Source organism: Apodemus sylvaticus, chromosome 10, assembly GCF_947179515.1.
Source record: "Apodemus sylvaticus chromosome 10, mApoSyl1.1, whole genome shotgun sequence".
NCBI lineage: Eukaryota > Metazoa > Chordata > Mammalia > Rodentia > Muridae > Apodemus > Apodemus sylvaticus.
In genome coordinates this window covers 47,978,662-47,996,328 of record NC_067481.1, presented here as the reverse complement: position 1 = coordinate 47,996,328, position 17,667 = coordinate 47,978,662, and the positions used below count along the sequence as shown (strand labels likewise).

General features: G+C 40.2%; 1 protein-coding gene across 1 annotated transcript in view; it reads left to right on the top strand.

The window, feature by feature from the left end:
* Positions 1–17,351, top strand: part of Ywhae (tyrosine 3-monooxygenase/tryptophan 5-monooxygenase activation protein epsilon) — a 35,920-nt gene extending 18,569 nt beyond the window's left edge. Inside the window, exons 2-6 of the mRNA XM_052194759.1 lie at positions 1,728–1,927; positions 6,160–6,266; positions 7,430–7,636; positions 10,524–10,660; positions 16,136–17,351. Coding sequence (XP_052050719.1) covers positions 1,728–1,927; positions 6,160–6,266; positions 7,430–7,636; positions 10,524–10,660; positions 16,136–16,188 — 704 coding nt within the window. The 3' untranslated portion in view covers positions 16,189–17,351. The remainder of the gene's footprint in view (positions 1–1,727; positions 1,928–6,159; positions 6,267–7,429; positions 7,637–10,523; positions 10,661–16,135) is intronic.
* The last annotated feature ends 316 nt before the right edge of the window (positions 17,352–17,667 follow it).

Sequence of the window (17,667 nt, the reverse complement as noted above, 5' to 3'; positions counted from 1 at the left end):
TCATGAAGCCTGACGAGGCTTTTTTGTTTTTGGTTCCCTGAACCCAACATGGTGGAGGGAGAAGAGACTCACAAGCCTGTTACCCCAAGTAGTGATCACGTCTGCTACAGAGATTTTATGAAATGTTAGACATGTTGAGTGAAGAATTTTATGTTAATAGGTTAGTGGGAGTCTTTGAATGACTGTGTTGGTCCAGAATTGTATCAGGCAGCTTTTATGCATAGCTTTGAAGAACAATGGTTAGACTTCGGCTTCCATTGATGATATTAAGAGAATAATGATGACTTATATGGAGGGCTTCATAAAGAACTTGTAGACATTCAGAGGAGATCAGTCCTTAGATTCATGTTGATGCTTGCTGTCCCTGAGTCTGTTGTGTAAAGGAATAGAAAATTTTAAAGATGAAGGGCCTGAATTTGTTGGGATTTTAAAAATAAATGACTCATACTGGTCATTTAGTAATTTATTTATTTATTTTTTCCGAGACAGGGTTTCTCTGTATAGCCCTAGCTGTCCTGGAACTCACTCTGTAGACCAGGCTGGCCTCGAACTCAGAAATCTGCCTGTCTCTGCCTCCCAAAGTGCTGGGATTACAGGCATGCACCACCAACACCCGGCTTCATTTAGGAATTTATTAAAAATTAGGTGGCCCCACCAAGTATCTGAATACAGTTTATCCCTCCAAGGAGGGCATTCAGAACAACTAAGAAGCAACTAGAAAGAAGATGGAACAGAAGTTTAACATTAGCCCTTATGGAAATGCAGACCAAAAACACAGTGGGGAGCTTAGGGCATAACTTAATGGTTGAGTGCTTATCTAGCTTAGCTGGCTTGGCTTCTGTAAAGAGGTAGATTTTGTAACATAAAACTCATAGTATTGGGGCTGGAGAGATGGCTCAGTGGGTAAGAGCACTGACTGCTCTTCCGGAAGGTCCTGAGTTCAAATCCCAGCAACCACATGGTGGCTCACAACCATCCATAACAAGATCTGACACCCTCTTCTGGAGTGTCTGAAGACAGCTACAGTGTACTTACATATAATAAGTAAATACATCTTTAAAGAAAAAAACTCATAGTATTTATTCTTTTGCTATACTTGGAATATCTCAGATTATCGGGCTCCTTTTCTTTGCTTGCCATCTAGTGGTAACAATTAATAGCTAGCAAAATTTATATCGGCAGAGGAATTCAGAGGGGCTCGTCTCCCCTCTGCCTCCCCCCCAATACAGGCTGTCCTCAAAGTTACAGAAATCCTCTGTTTCAGTGCTTGGAGCTAGGATTACAGGCAAGAGCCTCTGTTACATAGTTTATTTTTTAATTTAGACTAGGTTCCCTGGCATCTAACTCATTGATGGCTTAACCTTCTGAGATTGCAGGCATGCATGCGTGCTCTCCCGTTCCTGTTGCTTGACTTGATTCATTTGATGATTATAAAGTTACTTTTGATTGGAAAGGATGTGTTCCAGATTAAACCAGGTCTTTTTTGTTCTAGCCGGGCCACTCAGAATCTTCCTATGTAGCTTTGGTTGGTCCCATACTTTGTAGCTTATAGCGGATTTTGAACTTAAGGTAATCTTCCTGCATCAGCCTCCAACCTCTGGATTTCCAGCTCCCCTAATTATCTCTTGTTTTTTATTAGCTTTGCAGGGGGAAAAGATAACCATGAAAGGGATGGGTCAACAACACTTGTTAAATCTGTCATCTCCTTTTTACCATGTCCTGCATAGAAATGGTGGAATCAATGAAGAAAGTAGCAGGGATGGACGTGGAGCTGACAGTTGAAGAACGAAACCTTTTATCTGTTGCATATAAAAATGTGATTGGAGCCAGAAGAGCATCCTGGAGAATAATCAGCAGCATTGAACAGAAGGAAGAAAACAAGGGAGGAGAGGACAAATTAAAGATGATTCGGGAATACCGGCAAATGGTAAGATTGTTAACCGTTTTGATAGGATACTATGTTTTTGTTAAGTTTTGAATATGTATGGACTTTTTGTCTTACCTATCTCTTCTCTCACATGTGTGCCCACGTGATACCCTTGAAAGCCAGAAGATGTCAGATCTCTACTGGAGTTAGAGGTGGTTGGTTATAGTCTGCCACGTGGGTGCTGACAGTTGAACCTAAGTCCTGGAAGAGCAGCCAGTGCTCCACCAAGGTCTCTTTTTGTAGCCCTGGCAGACCTGGAGTTCATCATGGCTAGGATGCTTTCAGACTCTAGTGCTGGGATTAAAGGCATTGTGCCACCACACTTAGCTTGATAGCATGCTTTTTAAAGGAAAGAATGGTTGATTCTCAAATATAGGTGGCATTGAGTTCATTTGCAGTTTTAGTACCATTAATTTCTGAATCTGTTAAAACTGATTAACTTGCATAGAGAACAGATTTATTTTGCTCACAGTCATAGAGGTTTCTGTCCTGGATTGAAGTGGATCTTGAATCTCTGGGCATTTTGGATGGCAGTAACGGGGTACATGTCTGACAGCAAAACTGCTTTATCTTGAACTAGGAAGCATAGAAGACATTTATCCAAGCCAAAGTAGTGTCGGGAAATAGTAAGAGTTGTGGCAGAAGTAACAGGGTGGTTTTTATCTGAATGTCATAAATTGTTGCCTTTTATGTTTATATTTAATACCATGTAGAGAAAGGAGACTCGTTTCTTTTGAGTTCTGGCTAAATCTCAGGCCTATAGCTTTAAGAAATTTTAGGTCATGTGTCCTTATTACATGCTGGGGAATCCTCTGGGTATATGCCCAGGAGTGGTATAGCAGGATCCTCTGGAAGTGACTTGCCCAGTTTTCTGAGGAATCGCCAGACTGATTTCCAGAGTGGTTGTACCAATTTGCAACCCCACCAGTAGTGGAGGAGTGTTCCTCTTTCTCCACGTCCTCACCAATACCTGCTGTCTCCTGAATTTTTAATCTTAGCCATTCTGACTGGTGTATGGTGAAATCTCAGGGCTGTTTTGATTTGCATTTCCCTAATGACTAATGAAGTTGAGCATTTTTTAAGATGCTTCTCTGCCATCCGAAGTTCTTCAGGTGAAAATTCTTTGTTAAACTCTGTACCCCATTTTTTAATAGGGTTATTTGGTTTTCTGGGGTCTAACTTCTTGAATTCAAAAAAAAAAATTAGGTCACCACTTAATACAAACTACATAAGTATATATGTAAATGTGTTTTGTATTTTTTAGCTTTTTATTTAATCTTGATTAGAAATTACGGTCTGGAGAGTATTTTGGGATAAAAGCAAAGAACTGCTTGTTTTGGAAGTTGCACAGGGTGATATAGTATCCCACAGGGAGGTGCAGTACTCAGGATTAGGCCTGGGGTGCACACTATGCCACTGGGCTGTATTTAGCATAGGTATTAAGTTTTGAACAAAACACACTTAAAGAACAAATGGAGCTGTTGCTTTTTCTTTGGCTATTATAAAGCACTTCATTGACTACTAGAAGTGAACACATAGGACGGCTTCAGTTTTTACATTTATTTGTGTATGTGCATGGGAGTGGTTGCCATGGTGCACCTGTGGAGATGAGGACAACTGTGGAAGTTGGTCTTTTCTTACTATGTGGGTCTCAGAGAGCTTGAACTGAGGCTATCCGCCTTGGCCTTAAACACCTATCCACTGAGCCTTCTTACCGATTTAGCAGTTTGTGTGCCTCTGTGTACTAAATAATTGGGTATAAATACTAATAAAACTGAATTACTGTCTTTATGGAGACTCATTCCATTTTTTTTTTAAAGATTTATTATTATAGGTAAGTACACTGTAGCTGTCTTCAGACACTCCAGGAGAGGGTGTCAAATCCCATTAAGGATGTTTGTGAACCATCATGTGGTTGCTGGGATTTGAACTCAGGACCTCTGGAAGAGGAGTCAGTGCTCTTAACTGCTGAGTCATCTCTCCAGCGCCGCGCCGCCCCCCCCCCCCCCCCCCCCGTTTTTTGTTTTTTTAATAATGATTATTGGGACTTTCAACATTCTTAAAAGAAAGAATTTTAGAAATTATTTCAGATGGGCTGTAAGTGTAGGTATATTAAAAAAAAGGTGGCCTACTAGTGCAGGGTAGAACTTTTACCTATCATGAATAAGGCTTTGGACTTAACCTTAGCAACATTAGAAGTTAATTAAATAATCCTGGGAAGGTAGCTATTATATTATCCCAATTTATAGATGATGAAAATGAAGATACAGCTGGCTTAAGGAACATGCCAGAGGTCTTATGGAGTTAAGTTGGGATTGTCATTACCTTCAGATACTTTAGAACAAAGAATATAGACTGACAGACAATTTGGTGTTCCTCGGGCATGAGGAAATTAAGAAAAATTATGGTTAAGACTGTGGGATGTCAATGAGAAGATGGGAAGTAACTGGCCAATTGGGAAATGAAGTCTGAAGTCTTGATAAACTTCCCCGGAATAAGAAACTCAGGAGGAGAGGGGGAGGAGGGAAAAGGGAGGAAGGGCCTAGATAGGCTAAAAGTTAGGGCTATTGAAACATGGCAGAGGAGGAAGATTAGATGAGTGGTTTCTTTACACCATGGTGATGTATCAGGTACCTGGAGAGATGAACAAAATATTTTGTGAACGAGGGAGGTATGCAGTGATGTCAAAGTTGAATATGAGGTTTCAAGGAGAGCTCTGGAGTGATTGTAGCTAGTGAGGATCTAAGAGAATATAGCAGTGACTTTGTTGAAAAGCCATGAGAGGTTCAGGCAGTCTTGCTGAATTAAAGATAAGATTATAGAAGAAAAATGGGAGAATTTTTATTTTATTTATTTTATTTATTTATTTTATTTATTACATATTATTATAACAGGTAGAAGTTTATGGTTCAACTGCACAGGCCAGCATGTTATATAAAGGTTTTATATAAGACACAACAATATTATCTTCAGAAAAAGTCTGAGGTATGGGAACATCATTTACCCTAATTCTTCTGTAGAAATTGGGGAAGGTCATAGGTGTTCCCTGTGTTCCTTCTCAAATTTGTTGGCATTCTGAATTCCCTTCTTGAGAAATAGCAATATTGGATATCCCCATGGCCATGTCATAGATTCATTATATACTCACATAACCTTAAGTCAAACCCCAACATGTATTCAGGGATGCCATGTGCTTTAGACAATTCAACCCAACAGGGAGACACGTGTCGATGGAGTGATTGTTGGAACATATTGGTACTGAAGTCAAAGTGGATTTGTGTTTTGAATTTTTCTTTTCTTTTCTTTTCTTTTCTTTTCTTTTCTTTTCTTTTCTTTTCTTTTCTTTTCTTTTCTTTTCTTTTTTCTTGTCTGTCTGTCTTGGAACTGCTTTGGTTCAAATCTTGTCACCTTCTGTCACCACCTCCTGTCACCACCTCCTTACATATTTGTGGTGCTGGGAATTGATTCATTCATTGTCCTGGTTTGTTTGTTTGTTTTTTGTTTGTTTTAAGTTCTTGCAAGTTAATAGCCTTTGGGCAAATGTTGGGCAAATGATAGCTGTTTTCTCACAGAATGGCCTAGGATCTAGTAGTTGTTTTGAGACTAGATGTTTTTCAGCAGTCCCAGTCTAGTGCTAGAGTCTCTGGGGGTGTAGAAAGCTAGCTGCCAGTTTTCAGTCCACATGGGAGCATCAGAGTGTAGGTTCTAACACCAGGAAGGAGTGGTTCAGGACAGATGATGCCAGTGAGAGTGGGGGCAGAGAAAGCTCCATCCTTCTTTATCCTTGTCTCAAATGAGCTGCCACTAGAAGGTGTGGCCCAGGTTTAGGTGAATCTACTAACCTCATGTGATTGGGATGGGTTTCCCACCTCAGGTTGGCTGCTCGGGATTTAGTTACTTCCAAGTATAGTCAAGCAGAAAACCAAGAATAGCCATCACAGTTGGTACTTTATAATGGGATTAATTCATGTAAGTGCCTAGTAAGTGTCCAAGTTTGTGTATTATCCATGGTGATTCTTGAGGTGAAGTGTGGGGGGTTGTGCATGCTTTAAAGAAGAAGAGGCTTTCTATACTCTTAACAGATTCTGTCAACTTAAGGTTTAGGTCTAAGAATTTGGAGACCAGACATACATGCTTTATTTAAGACTAGGTGCTTCAGATTAGACCCAAGTAGAATATAATAAAGACTTTTGAGTTGCCAACGTTAATTTGATGTTGCTTTCCCTCCCTAGGTTGAAACTGAGCTCAAGTTAATCTGTTGTGACATTCTGGATGTACTGGACAAACACCTCATTCCAGCAGCTAACACTGGCGAGTCCAAGGTTTTCTATTATAAAATGTAGGTTCTATACTAGAAGGGAAATGTAAGATTTAAAGTTGGCTTTAGAACCATAACTTTTTAAATGTAGATTTTCAACTTTTATTTTAAAATAGCAGAGAACTTGGAGGGTTAGTTATCAGAACTTACAGAGTTTTAATTAGTTGAAAACACAATGCTAATGAAGTAATGTTGTATCTGAGATTGACTTTGCAAACCTGTACAAAATACCTCACTGTTCATTGTTGAGCTCACCCTCTCTCCCCCCACCCATTGTTCTCCCTTGGCTGTCCTGGAACTCAGTAATGGCAGACCATACTAGCCTAGAATTTAGAGATCTGCCTGCCTGTTTCCTGAGAGAGATTAAGGTATGATCCACTCTGCAGAGTTTATTTTGAGAAGAGGTCTGTGTATTCCTGATTGGCCTGGAACTCTGTAGATTGGGATCATCTCAGATTTGGAGTGAACCTGTCAACTTCCAAAGTGCTAGTATTATATATTACCAAACCTTGCCTGGGTTTTTGATTTTTGTGGCTTCCTTCTTAGCTAAAGTTTCCCATTTCACAGTATACTCTTTTTTTTATTTTTTATTTATTGATTATTTTTGGTTTTTTGAGACAGGGTTTTTCTGTGTAGCCCTGGCTGTCCTGGAACTCACTCTGTAGACCAGGCTGGTCTCGAACTCAGAGATCTGCCTGCCTCTGCCTCCCAAGTGCTGGTATTACAGGCATGCACCACCACCGCCCAGCTCACAGTATACTCTTAATTTTCTGTAGAGAAATAAGTCTGAGAATAACTCAGGAGTAGTGAGGGCTCAGTGTGCTCTGGGCTCCTGGGCTCCTAGCCCTGAAGTGATGGTAGAAAATGTGTTTTGTAATGGGTGAGTGTGTGCCTTTCTTCCGAAGACATTTGTATACTATTCTTTTTCTTTTTTCTTTTTTTCCCTTCTGTTATTTTTTGAGGTAGTTTACCAATAATTTAAAACAGGAAATCCTTAAGAAGGATTTCCAACCTCATAGGTGCTGAATTTTGTGATGTTTTTGAAAAATATATGTCATTTGTAAAGTTTCTAAAATATATCTTAAGTGTTAACTGTATTTTGTTATGTACTACATGGTAGAAAAAATAACCATGGTGTAAAGACTATTTTCTAATTGTGGTTTTTGTTTACTGTTGTATTGTAGGAAAGGGGACTACCACAGGTATCTGGCTGAGTTTGCCACAGGAAACGACAGGAAGGAGGCGGCAGAGAACAGCCTCGTGGCTTACAAAGCTGCTAGTGACATTGCGATGACAGAACTTCCTCCCACGCACCCCATTCGTTTAGGTCTCGCTCTCAACTTTTCCGTGTTCTACTATGAAATTCTTAATTCCCCGGACCGTGCCTGCAGGTAAGAATGGACGGAAGCTCTCAGTGTGGAGTGCAAAGGCTCCAGAGGAGCTACCTTCGGTTTTCTTGTAGGTTGTCACAGGATTCTCTTGACGTAAATTTTGGAGTTGCTTGCTTTGTTTGAGGCAAGGTCTTGGTACTAGATATCTAGCCTAGCTTAGCCTAGCCTTGATTATAGATGTTTACCACCTCAACTTCCTGGGAATGCTTTTAATATTTTTAGTGAACAACTTTCTTTTAAAACATATTTTCTGTTTAATATGAACAATTTTATTTTCAGTCTTATTGATGATGTGAAATTGTCACTCTAAGTTTTTTGCACATTTTTGTGTGTGTGTACATGTGTATACGTGCCCATGTCATGGCAGATGAAGGTCAGAGGGCAACTTGAGGGAATTGATTCTCTTTCTATGGTTGCCATAGGAATCAAGTCATGGCATTACTAGTTAGTTGTAAGCCCTCTTGGGTGCTGGGAACTGAACATAGGTCCTCTGGAAGGACAGCTAGTGGATCTAACCACTGAGTCATCTCATCTCTCCAACCTTCTTTTCTCCCATTTTTATTTCAGGTTGTTTGTGGTTTGTAAATAATGTTTTAGAACCATCAGCGTTAGCTACTTCAGACATTTTCATTACTCTACTGAGCCTAAGTTTGAGCCGTGACTCTTACTACCTAGTCTTTCCTAACTGAGAAACAGCCGCCTCTGAATTTGTTTGTTCTTGGCATCTTACATAAGTAAAATTATTTTAATTTCTTGGTAACATTATCTGTAGGTCTTCTATCCTATTGGGGTGGTGGCTTATGCCTGTAATCACAGTCCTCGGGAGACTGAGGCAAGAGGATGAGTGTGCTTCCTTTGGTTACAGTATGAAATCACCTGCTTCCTTTGACCCTTTTTTTAAAATTTACAGTTTATTTATTTTATTTATAGGAGTATGCTGTAATGCTGTAGCTATCTTCAGAGGGCATTAGATCCCATTATAGATGGGTTATGAGCCACCATGTAGTTGCTGGGAATTGAACTCAAGACCTTTAGAAGCCATCTCTCCATCCCTGCTTTTACCTTTCGTAAAGTGCATTGTTATATGAACTGTTTCCCCCGTTTTGATTGCAGAAAATTGAATCCAAGGTCTTTGTGTTTTACATTTTTTTGTTGATATATGTTTGTGTTTCTGTCTGTATATTTAGGTATAAGCTTGGTTGAGGTGGGAGGTTGAGGTGGAAAAATGGACACTGCTTTTCTTACTTTGCACCTCTTTAAATTTCTCTTCTCTTCTCTTTTTCTTTTTTCTTTCTTCTTTTTTCTTTTTTAAATGGATGAGCCAGGGAGGTAGCTTAGCAGGTAAAAATGCTTGATATGAGGCTTGCCAGCCTGAGTCACCTCCAGGACCCACATGCCCACCCACAAGGCAGAATAAAAAGTGTGTGTGTGTGTGTGTGTGTGTGTGTGTGTGTGAGAGAGAGAGAGAGAGAGAGAGACAGTCTGTGTCTATATGTGTGTCTGTCTTGTGCGTCTGTGCGCGCGCATATGTGCCTGAGGACAATGTTGAGGTAGTTTTTTGTATCTGTTAATATGAATGACAGGGTTTCCATAAATTTTTACTGGAGAAGCTGTAGTTGTTAATCTGTTAGTGTTGACTGAATTTTCAGTATTGTTTCCCATTCATAGCTCTAGCTTGATTCCTCTTTGCTAAGTGTAGATTCCTTTTGTTTTTTTGTTTTTTGTTTTTTGTTTTTTTTTTCGAGACATGGTTTCTTTGTGTAGCCCTGGCCTTCCTGGAACTTACTTTGTAGAGCAGGCTGGCCTCAAACTCAGAACTCCGCCTGCCTCTGTCTCCCAAGTGCTGGGACTAAAGGTGTGTGCCGCCACTGCCCTGCTCCATTTTTTTTTTTTTTTTAAGATATGGCAAATGGGACTGAGGCTGTAACTCCTTAGTAAATTAGTTCACATAGCCTAATCTCTATTAAAATGTATTGATTTATACTATTGTGTGTCCAAGATTGTCTCTTTCATTAAATCTTATTGAACTCAGGAAAATATCTTTATCTCACGTGTATTTTTATGGTGGTTTTGGGTGGAGTAAATTTTCTTTACAGTCTAGGGTATTTGTAATAGTTTGTATAACTCATTAATAATTAGTGCCTTGGTACTAGGGAGATGGCTTAGTGTTAAGAGCTGTGTTTCCTGAGGGCTGGAGTTTTAGTCCCAGCACCTACATTAAGTAGCTCATGATTCTGGCTTCAGGGGATCTGTTGCCTCAGGCCTCATCAGACACCTATCTGCACTCTTGTATACATTAACGCACATATATATCAAAAAAATGATTTAAAAAAAATAGTGTCTTAGCTGGGTGAAGGTTGTACAGGACTGTAATAATCTCATGTGCGAGGCTGAGGCAGTTTACATAATTACTTTTGAGATGTGCTCTCACTGTGTCACCCCAGCTGGCATGGAACTAGATCTTGCTCCCTTCCTGAGTGCAGAAGTTAGTTACATGCTAACACTCTTGCTAACACTCTTGGCTAGGGTTTGGATTCCAAGGCCAGCCTTGGTTTATATATAGGAAGGTGTTGAAAAAAGCAACTCTAGCAATTCTTCAAATGACTGAATAGGTAGGGGTGCCTCATAGCCAAAGTTTGGTTCTTGGGATCAATGTGATGGAGATAGAGAGGTGCAGCTATACAGGATTGTGTAAATGTTTTAAAAGTTTTTTTTATTACTAAAAGCAAGCTAGACAAAATATTGGCACGTACATATTTCTGTTCAAAGTTACCTTTTAGCAGTTGTCTGTTACCTTTATATCAGTGAGAATGGTAGAATAACTTGTAGAATAACCATTGTTGTTATCTTTGTTGGTAATTGGTTAATGATAGTACATTCATTTCAGGTTGGCAAAAGCAGCTTTTGATGACGCAATTGCAGAACTGGACACGCTGAGTGAAGAAAGCTATAAGGACTCTACACTCATCATGCAGCTGCTGCGGGACAACCTGACGCTGTGGACCTCAGACATGCAGGGCGATGGTGAGCAAGCCCAGATGTCTTCTCTTTGGTTGTCTCTTCTAAAATCTTCTGCTGTTTCTTAATCTTGGTCTATAATTCAGACTCATAGCCTGTCTGCGGTAATTAAAGTTTATTCCTTCTATAGGAAATGGTGTCTGAGGGCCATTTTGGCCTTTGATAGTGAAAGTAAAAGGTTTATTTGACAATTTCATACATGATAAATCTTTTATTTATTTATTTTTTTGGTGTGGGTTTTTTTTTGTTTGTTTGTTTGTTTGTTTGTTTTTTTCCAGACAGGTAGCCCTGGCTGTCCTGGAACTCACTTTGTAGACCAGGCTGGCCTTGAACTCAGAAATCTGCCTGCCTCTGCCTCCCAAGTGCCAGGATTAAAGGCGTGCGCCACCACCACCCTGCCATACATGATAAATCTTATGCTAATAATCAAATATGTAAAAGTTTTGCCTTTAATGACATTTTGTTAGTACATATACTGTTTGAGTCACTATAGGGGCAAAATGACAGGAAACTATCATTTCCTTTTTTCATTTTACAAACTTCTAATTTTTTTAATCTTATTTGTTTTGGCTGTGTGTGTGTGTGTGTGTATGTATGTATGTATGTATGTATGTATGTATGTATGTATACTGCATGAATGGCCTCTGAGGCCAGAAGCAGCAATGGATCTCCTAGAACTGAAATTACAGAGCCTCCATGTGGGTGTTTGGGATTTTTTTAAGGTGGAGGGGTGTATGGGGAGGGGGTAGAATTTAGACCCTTGTGCATGTTAAGCACATGTTCTAATACTTAGCTGTGCTTCCCTCTCTATAAAGATCAGTTTTATCTGGGGTTGATCTATTATGAGGTAGTTTTATACAGTTGGTTTGGGGAGGGGGATTGGAAACAAACTTTAAAATAAGGTTTATTTTTTGAACAGTTGTTATTTTATGTATGTGTATGGGTGTCTCACCTGCATGTATGTTTGTGCACCACATGTGTACCTGGTACCTTCAGAGGACAGAAGAGGTGAGACTCCCTAGAACTGTACAGGTGTGTGCTACCATGTGGGTGCTAGGAATTGAACCCAGGTCCTCTGGAAGAACAACTACTGTTCTTAACTTCTGAGCCATCTTCCTTCCTTCCTTCCTTCCTTCCTTCCTTCCTTCCTTCCTTCCTTCCTTCCTTCCTTCCTTCCTTCCTTCCTTCCTTCCTTCCTTCCTTCCTTCCTTCTCTCTCTCTCTCTCTCTCTCTCTCTCTCTGGAAGAACAACTACTGTTCTTAACTTCTGAGCCATCTTCTTTCTTTCATTCTTTCTTTCTTGCTTGCTTGCTTGCTTGCTTTCTTTTTCTTTCTTTCTTCTTTCTTTTGTGTTTTGCTATCATGCATGCATAAACATCTCATGCACATTTAGTGTTCAGCAAAGTAAGAATTGGCTATCAGATCCCCTGGAAGTGATTTCCATATGGAGCCACCACCATATGGATAAAGGAATATGAAATACAACTCAAATGTCTTCTGAAGAGCAGTAAGCACTCCCTAACTGCTGAAACATCTCAAACTCCAAAGTTTGTGGGGTTTTTCTTTTAGATTTATTTATTTTCTGTATGAGTACACTATCACTGTCTTCAAACACACCAGATGATCCCATTGCAGATGGTTCTGAGCCACCATGTGGTTGTGGGAATTGAACTCAATGGCTCTTACCTGCTGAGCCATTTCTCTAGACCAAGTTTGTGGGTTTTATTATCTATTTTTTGAGACAGGGTTTCTCTATGTAGTCCTGGCTATCCCGTAATTTGCTGTGTAAAACATGGTGGACTCAAATTCACAGAGATCTGTCTACCTGGGGAGTGCTGGGATGATGCGCCTACCACTGCCCAGCCCCTGGGGTTTGTTCTGATTGCAATCATGTTAGGTGTGTTACTCAAGCAGAAGCCTGTATTTAATTACTTCTAACTACAGTTTCTGGTTAGATTGTTCTTGGAAATATGCATGGATTATGAATGGTATATACTTCCTTTTCTAGCAAAATTGAGTTTGATTTTTTACTTTATTTTTGCTACCTATGTGAGAACTTGTTTGGTTCAGCTTCTAAAAGCTCACTAGGTCACCAAGTATTTATATATTATATGACAAGTGTTGTAATGAGATACATGATATGAACTTCTTTCTTTGCCAGCCTTGAGAGGGCCAGCATACTTTTCCACACAGTGACTATACTCAGCTGCATTTTGCAGAGTGCTCCCCAGCTTACAGAGGGCTGGTAGCTCTAAGAAGGACTAAAGGGAGACTTGGGAGCCTGGTGAGCAGTATTGATCACTGTACCTTTCAAGTCTCTGGGACATTAAAAGTGTTACCGGATTATAACGCCATTTTAGGCTGTGCTTGGTGACACACACCTTTAATCCCACCACTCAGGAGGCAGAGGTACCACCTGTGAGTTTGAGGCTAGCCTGGTCTTCAGAGCAGGTCTAAGGGCAGCCAGGGCTACACAGAGAAATCCTGTCTGAAAAACAACAGGACATTTTTTTAAACTAGTTATGCATGGATGTAGTAGATGTGTACCTGTGTCTGAAACTCTTTATCTCAAGCCCCCCCCCATTGAAAGAATAAAATATAATTTATACATATTTAATCTTAATTACATTTCAGTTGTGTGTGTTCGTGTGTGAGTATGCGTGCATACCCATGCATGAGTGCATACACATGGAAGTCTGAAGACAACTTTGTGAAGTCTGTTTCTTTCTAGGTTTTAAAAATTCTGCGGTGGGGGGTGTTGGTGACAGTTTGTGGTACTTACAGAAGCCAGAGGGCAGCCAGCCTGGGGGCTGTTTTTCCTTAGGTGCCACCCACCTTGCCCTTACCCCATTTGGAAATACTACTGTCATGGTATTGGCAACTTTTCAGCATTTAGCTTAAGAGACTTTTACATGAAAATGTGTTATAAATGTTTGAATTGGGAATTTCTGGTGTGTCTCGTATGTGTTTTGCTTACCTACATGTATATTTTTGCTGTAGATCTGTTAATAACTGATCTCCACTGGAACATGATTTTGTTTCATTTTTATTTTGTGTGTGTTTTGTGCGCTCACGAGCACTCCATGCCTCCTTAGTGCCTGCAAAGGCCAGAAGAGGCTATCAGATCATTTGGGATTTGTGTTTATAGATGGCTGTGAGCCATCATGTGGGTGCTGGAAACAGCCCATGTCATCAGTAACAGCCAGTATTCTTAACAGACGAGAGCCACATCACTATCTCAGAAGATGTTGTGTGTCTGTGGAAGACATTCTCTGATCCTCAGATCATGCTGATTCCCATGGTTATGTTTTTCCCCCCTTGGTTTTGGTTTTTCAAGACAGGCTTTCTCTGTGTAGCCCTGACTGTCCTGGGACTTAACTCTGCAGATTAGGCTAGCCTTGAATTCATAGAGATTTGTCTGTCTTTGTCTCTGTTGGGATAAAAGGCCACCACTACCACCACCATCCAGCTGCTGTTTCCCATGGTCTTCAGTCCGTTTCTTGAAACCAGTCTTAAAAGGACTGGTTTCATAGAGAGGAAATGTGTATGCTCTGCTTTCTCCTCCTCCTGAAGTGGGCAGAGTACATGTGTCGGCGGACCCCTCCCCATTTGTGAACCGCCAAAGAGATTCTTCGGAGTAAAGGAAAAAGTTGGGCAGGTTATTTCTTGAGGTTTATTCAGATAGAAAGACCAGAGTTTACTGTTCCCTTAGTCTTGTGGTTTATTTTCCTGTAATGTGCTTTCACCTGATCTCCCTCCCTCTCTCCTTGACTGTAGATTCCTAAAGGAAAACCCAACTCTTCCTTCCCTTAAAACTACGTTGTAAGTCAATGTTGTGTTGCAGGAGCTCTGCTGTTTGGTTCTCACTAATAAAGCTTGCCTGTGAGCACCTGTCCTGCAGACTCACCTGGTTGGCTACCCTCTCAGGTGCTAAGTCTGGAGACAGTCATGGCCTGCTATCTGCCTTGGCTAGTTGGGTGTGGCTTATATGATGTATGACTTTGGTGTCTTGTGTCTAAGTGCCTGGGACTCCTGCCGTGTTTGCCAGTTGCTTGTGTGCTCCTTTGGTCTCTTTGCACATTTGCCAGTGTGTTCCTTTTACAAATGAGAGAAGCTCCTGAGTGGGTGCATTGCTCTGAAGAGGTTTTCTAGGAGATGGTCTATTTTTCTAGGAGATGGTTATTACATTTGTCTCTGCATGTCTTTTCCATCTTATAAGTTAAACCTCCCATGTGCTCTAAGCAACTTTGATTTTTGAGTCAGCATCTTAATCTGTAGTTCATATTGGCCTTGAACCCTTGTGCTGTGATAAAGGCTTGGCCTTATGTAACTTATTAATCACACATCAATGTCAAACTTTCTCACTACAAGAAACTAGAGTACTTTACTTGATGCTTCCTGCTGTTGTGATGCTTCAGCCTCGGTATAAATGCTACACGTGTCTGTGTTATAAACGGACGGGAAGCCTGCCGTCTAGGCTGTTCTTGTTAGACTGCTTTTTGTTGGTTAAATGGTTTGGTGGCATTTTAAAAATGGGTTCAGTAGCACTAACTGAGTGTGTGTTTATGTGTGTTCTTATTTTTATGTATTGTTAGGAATTGAACATAGAGCCTTATGCATGCTAAATACATGCTGTATTGCCACCCCCACCCCAGCCCTCTGGTTAATTGAAGGTTTCAATTCAAAGTAATAATTCTCCAAAATCATAATGTACAAAAAGGATACAATTTTTACCTACTTGATATTTTTTTAAGTAAAAGCTTCGCATGTTTTCTCTTAACTCTGGCTGACTCGATTCATGCTTATAAGTAGGTAGAGGACCCTCCGGTGAATAAACTTGGCTTTATTTTGCATGTTAGCAGTACAGTTGAAACTCAGCAGGCTAATTGTCATGTTCAAGGAGTAAAGAGAAACAGCATGCAAGTTGGCCCAAATGCCCTTCTGTAATAACCTCAGTGACCATGTGTTTCACTCTGAAGAAAAGAATCTACTGTTTGGCTTATCTGGCCACCGTAAAAAAAAAAAAAAATTCATATACAGTAGCACACCTTCCCCAAACACCATAGACCTCTGTGGAACTTCTATTCCCTGGAAGGATAGCTGATGTTGAGTTTGTGGGCAAACAGCTCCCACCCTAAGGTCAAAAGCAAAATACTGTTGGTTCTTGAAGAGGTGAGGTTATTAAGAAAGAGTATTTGACTCAAGAAACGCAGGAAGGCTTGAAGGTCATTTTAAAAGTAGTATTTGTGTGTATTCTTGAACAGCTTGTTTAACAGACATTTGATTTCTGAGCCTTTAAAATTTTCAATTTTATCATCCTATAACACTTGATTATTTCAGGCCTGTGGTTGGTAGCCCTTGGTTTAAGCACCTCGGCTGTGAAGCACACCTTTGCCTGCTGGTGTTTGCTAACAGTTGGAGTGAAACTAGGGTTCCTTAGCTTGGAATGTTATCTTTGTAACTGTGCCTTGTTCCTTACAGGTGAAGAGCAGAATAAAGAAGCGCTGCAGGATGTGGAAGATGAGAATCAGTGAGATGTAATAAAAGCCAACAAGAGAAACCATCTCTGACTACCCCACCCCCACCTCCCCTTGGAAGTTCCCCATTGTCACTGAGAACCACCAAATTTGACTTTCACATTTGGTCTCAGAATTTAGGTTCCTGCCCTGTTGTTTTTCTTTTTTTCTTTTTTTTTTCTCCCCTCCCCCTTTTTTAAAACAAACAAACAGTTTTCAGAAGTTCTTAAGGCAAGAGTGAATTTCTGTGGATTTTACTGGTTCCAGCTTTAGGTTCTTTACGACACTAACAGGACTGCATAGAGGCTTTTTCAGCATTACTGTACTGTCTCCGGCCACATGTGGCAAGATCATCATTAGAAATGGAAATGACATTTGAAAGCCATCAGACTTCTAGGTGATGCATCTAAGAAAGATTAATCACACAATAGAGGCATATGCGCTGTCATTTTTCCTTTTTTTAATTGTTAAATTGAATTTTATACCAATGTTTAAACTTAAATTGGGTGTTAGCTTGAGGTGTTTTGGGGGAGTTTGTTGTAATGGTTTTGCTGTAAAATGTGTTTGGAACTCTGCTGAAGTGTTGCTGAAAAGCATGGTGCTGGTAACAGTTCAACAATCCGTGGCTGCTCATTCTTGCCGACTCCTCCCCCTCTGAAGCAGGTTAGCATTGAAGGTGGTATGGAAGCCTGCATGCGTGTTCAACTCTGTCCCTCCTCCCTCCTCCTCCTCGGCCTCCCTTCTCCCCTCCTCCTTCGCTCGCTCAACCTCTTTTGTTCAGTATGTGTAACTTGAAGCTAATTTGTACTACTGGATATCTGACTGGAGCCACAGATACAGATCTGTATTGTTCTTACTGAAACACAGCATGGAATTAACATTAAACTTAAATAAAACAAACCTAAATTAAAAATGCCAAATATATTATGCCTCCATCCTTTATACTTCTAAAATAAAATCTCTAGTCCAAACATATTTGACAGTATTGTTTGTCTGAATGTGAAAATATCCCTCATTTTTATCCCATAAATCATTTGTTTCCCAGTGATGTGTATTTGGTGGGGGAATTGCTTGTAATCTGGTGTTGAACAACTAAGTCAGTAGATTGTCCTGTCTTTGAGACCAGTTAGCAACACAATATTTATGTTTAAATTTATCATTAAAGTACAACAATCATTTAACACAGGTGTAACTATGGATCATTTTCTAATGTGTAATTTTGACTTCTGCAACCAGATAAGACTCATCGTGTCAAAATAATCCTTGGTCTAAAGTAGAATTACACTTCTTAGTGTAAAAGTCAGCGGCAAGACCAGTAGTTGAATGAATCCCTGTTAGTATCCCCTGTTAACAGAAACAGCTGCACCATGTGCATAGTTCTGAGGCAGATCATGCGGTAGTGTTTACCTCTGTCTCTGTAAGAACAACTCCTAAATCGCATCCAGTCTTAACTGTTAATGAAGGTGCTGCAGTAGATACAGTTGGGCACTGAGGTGT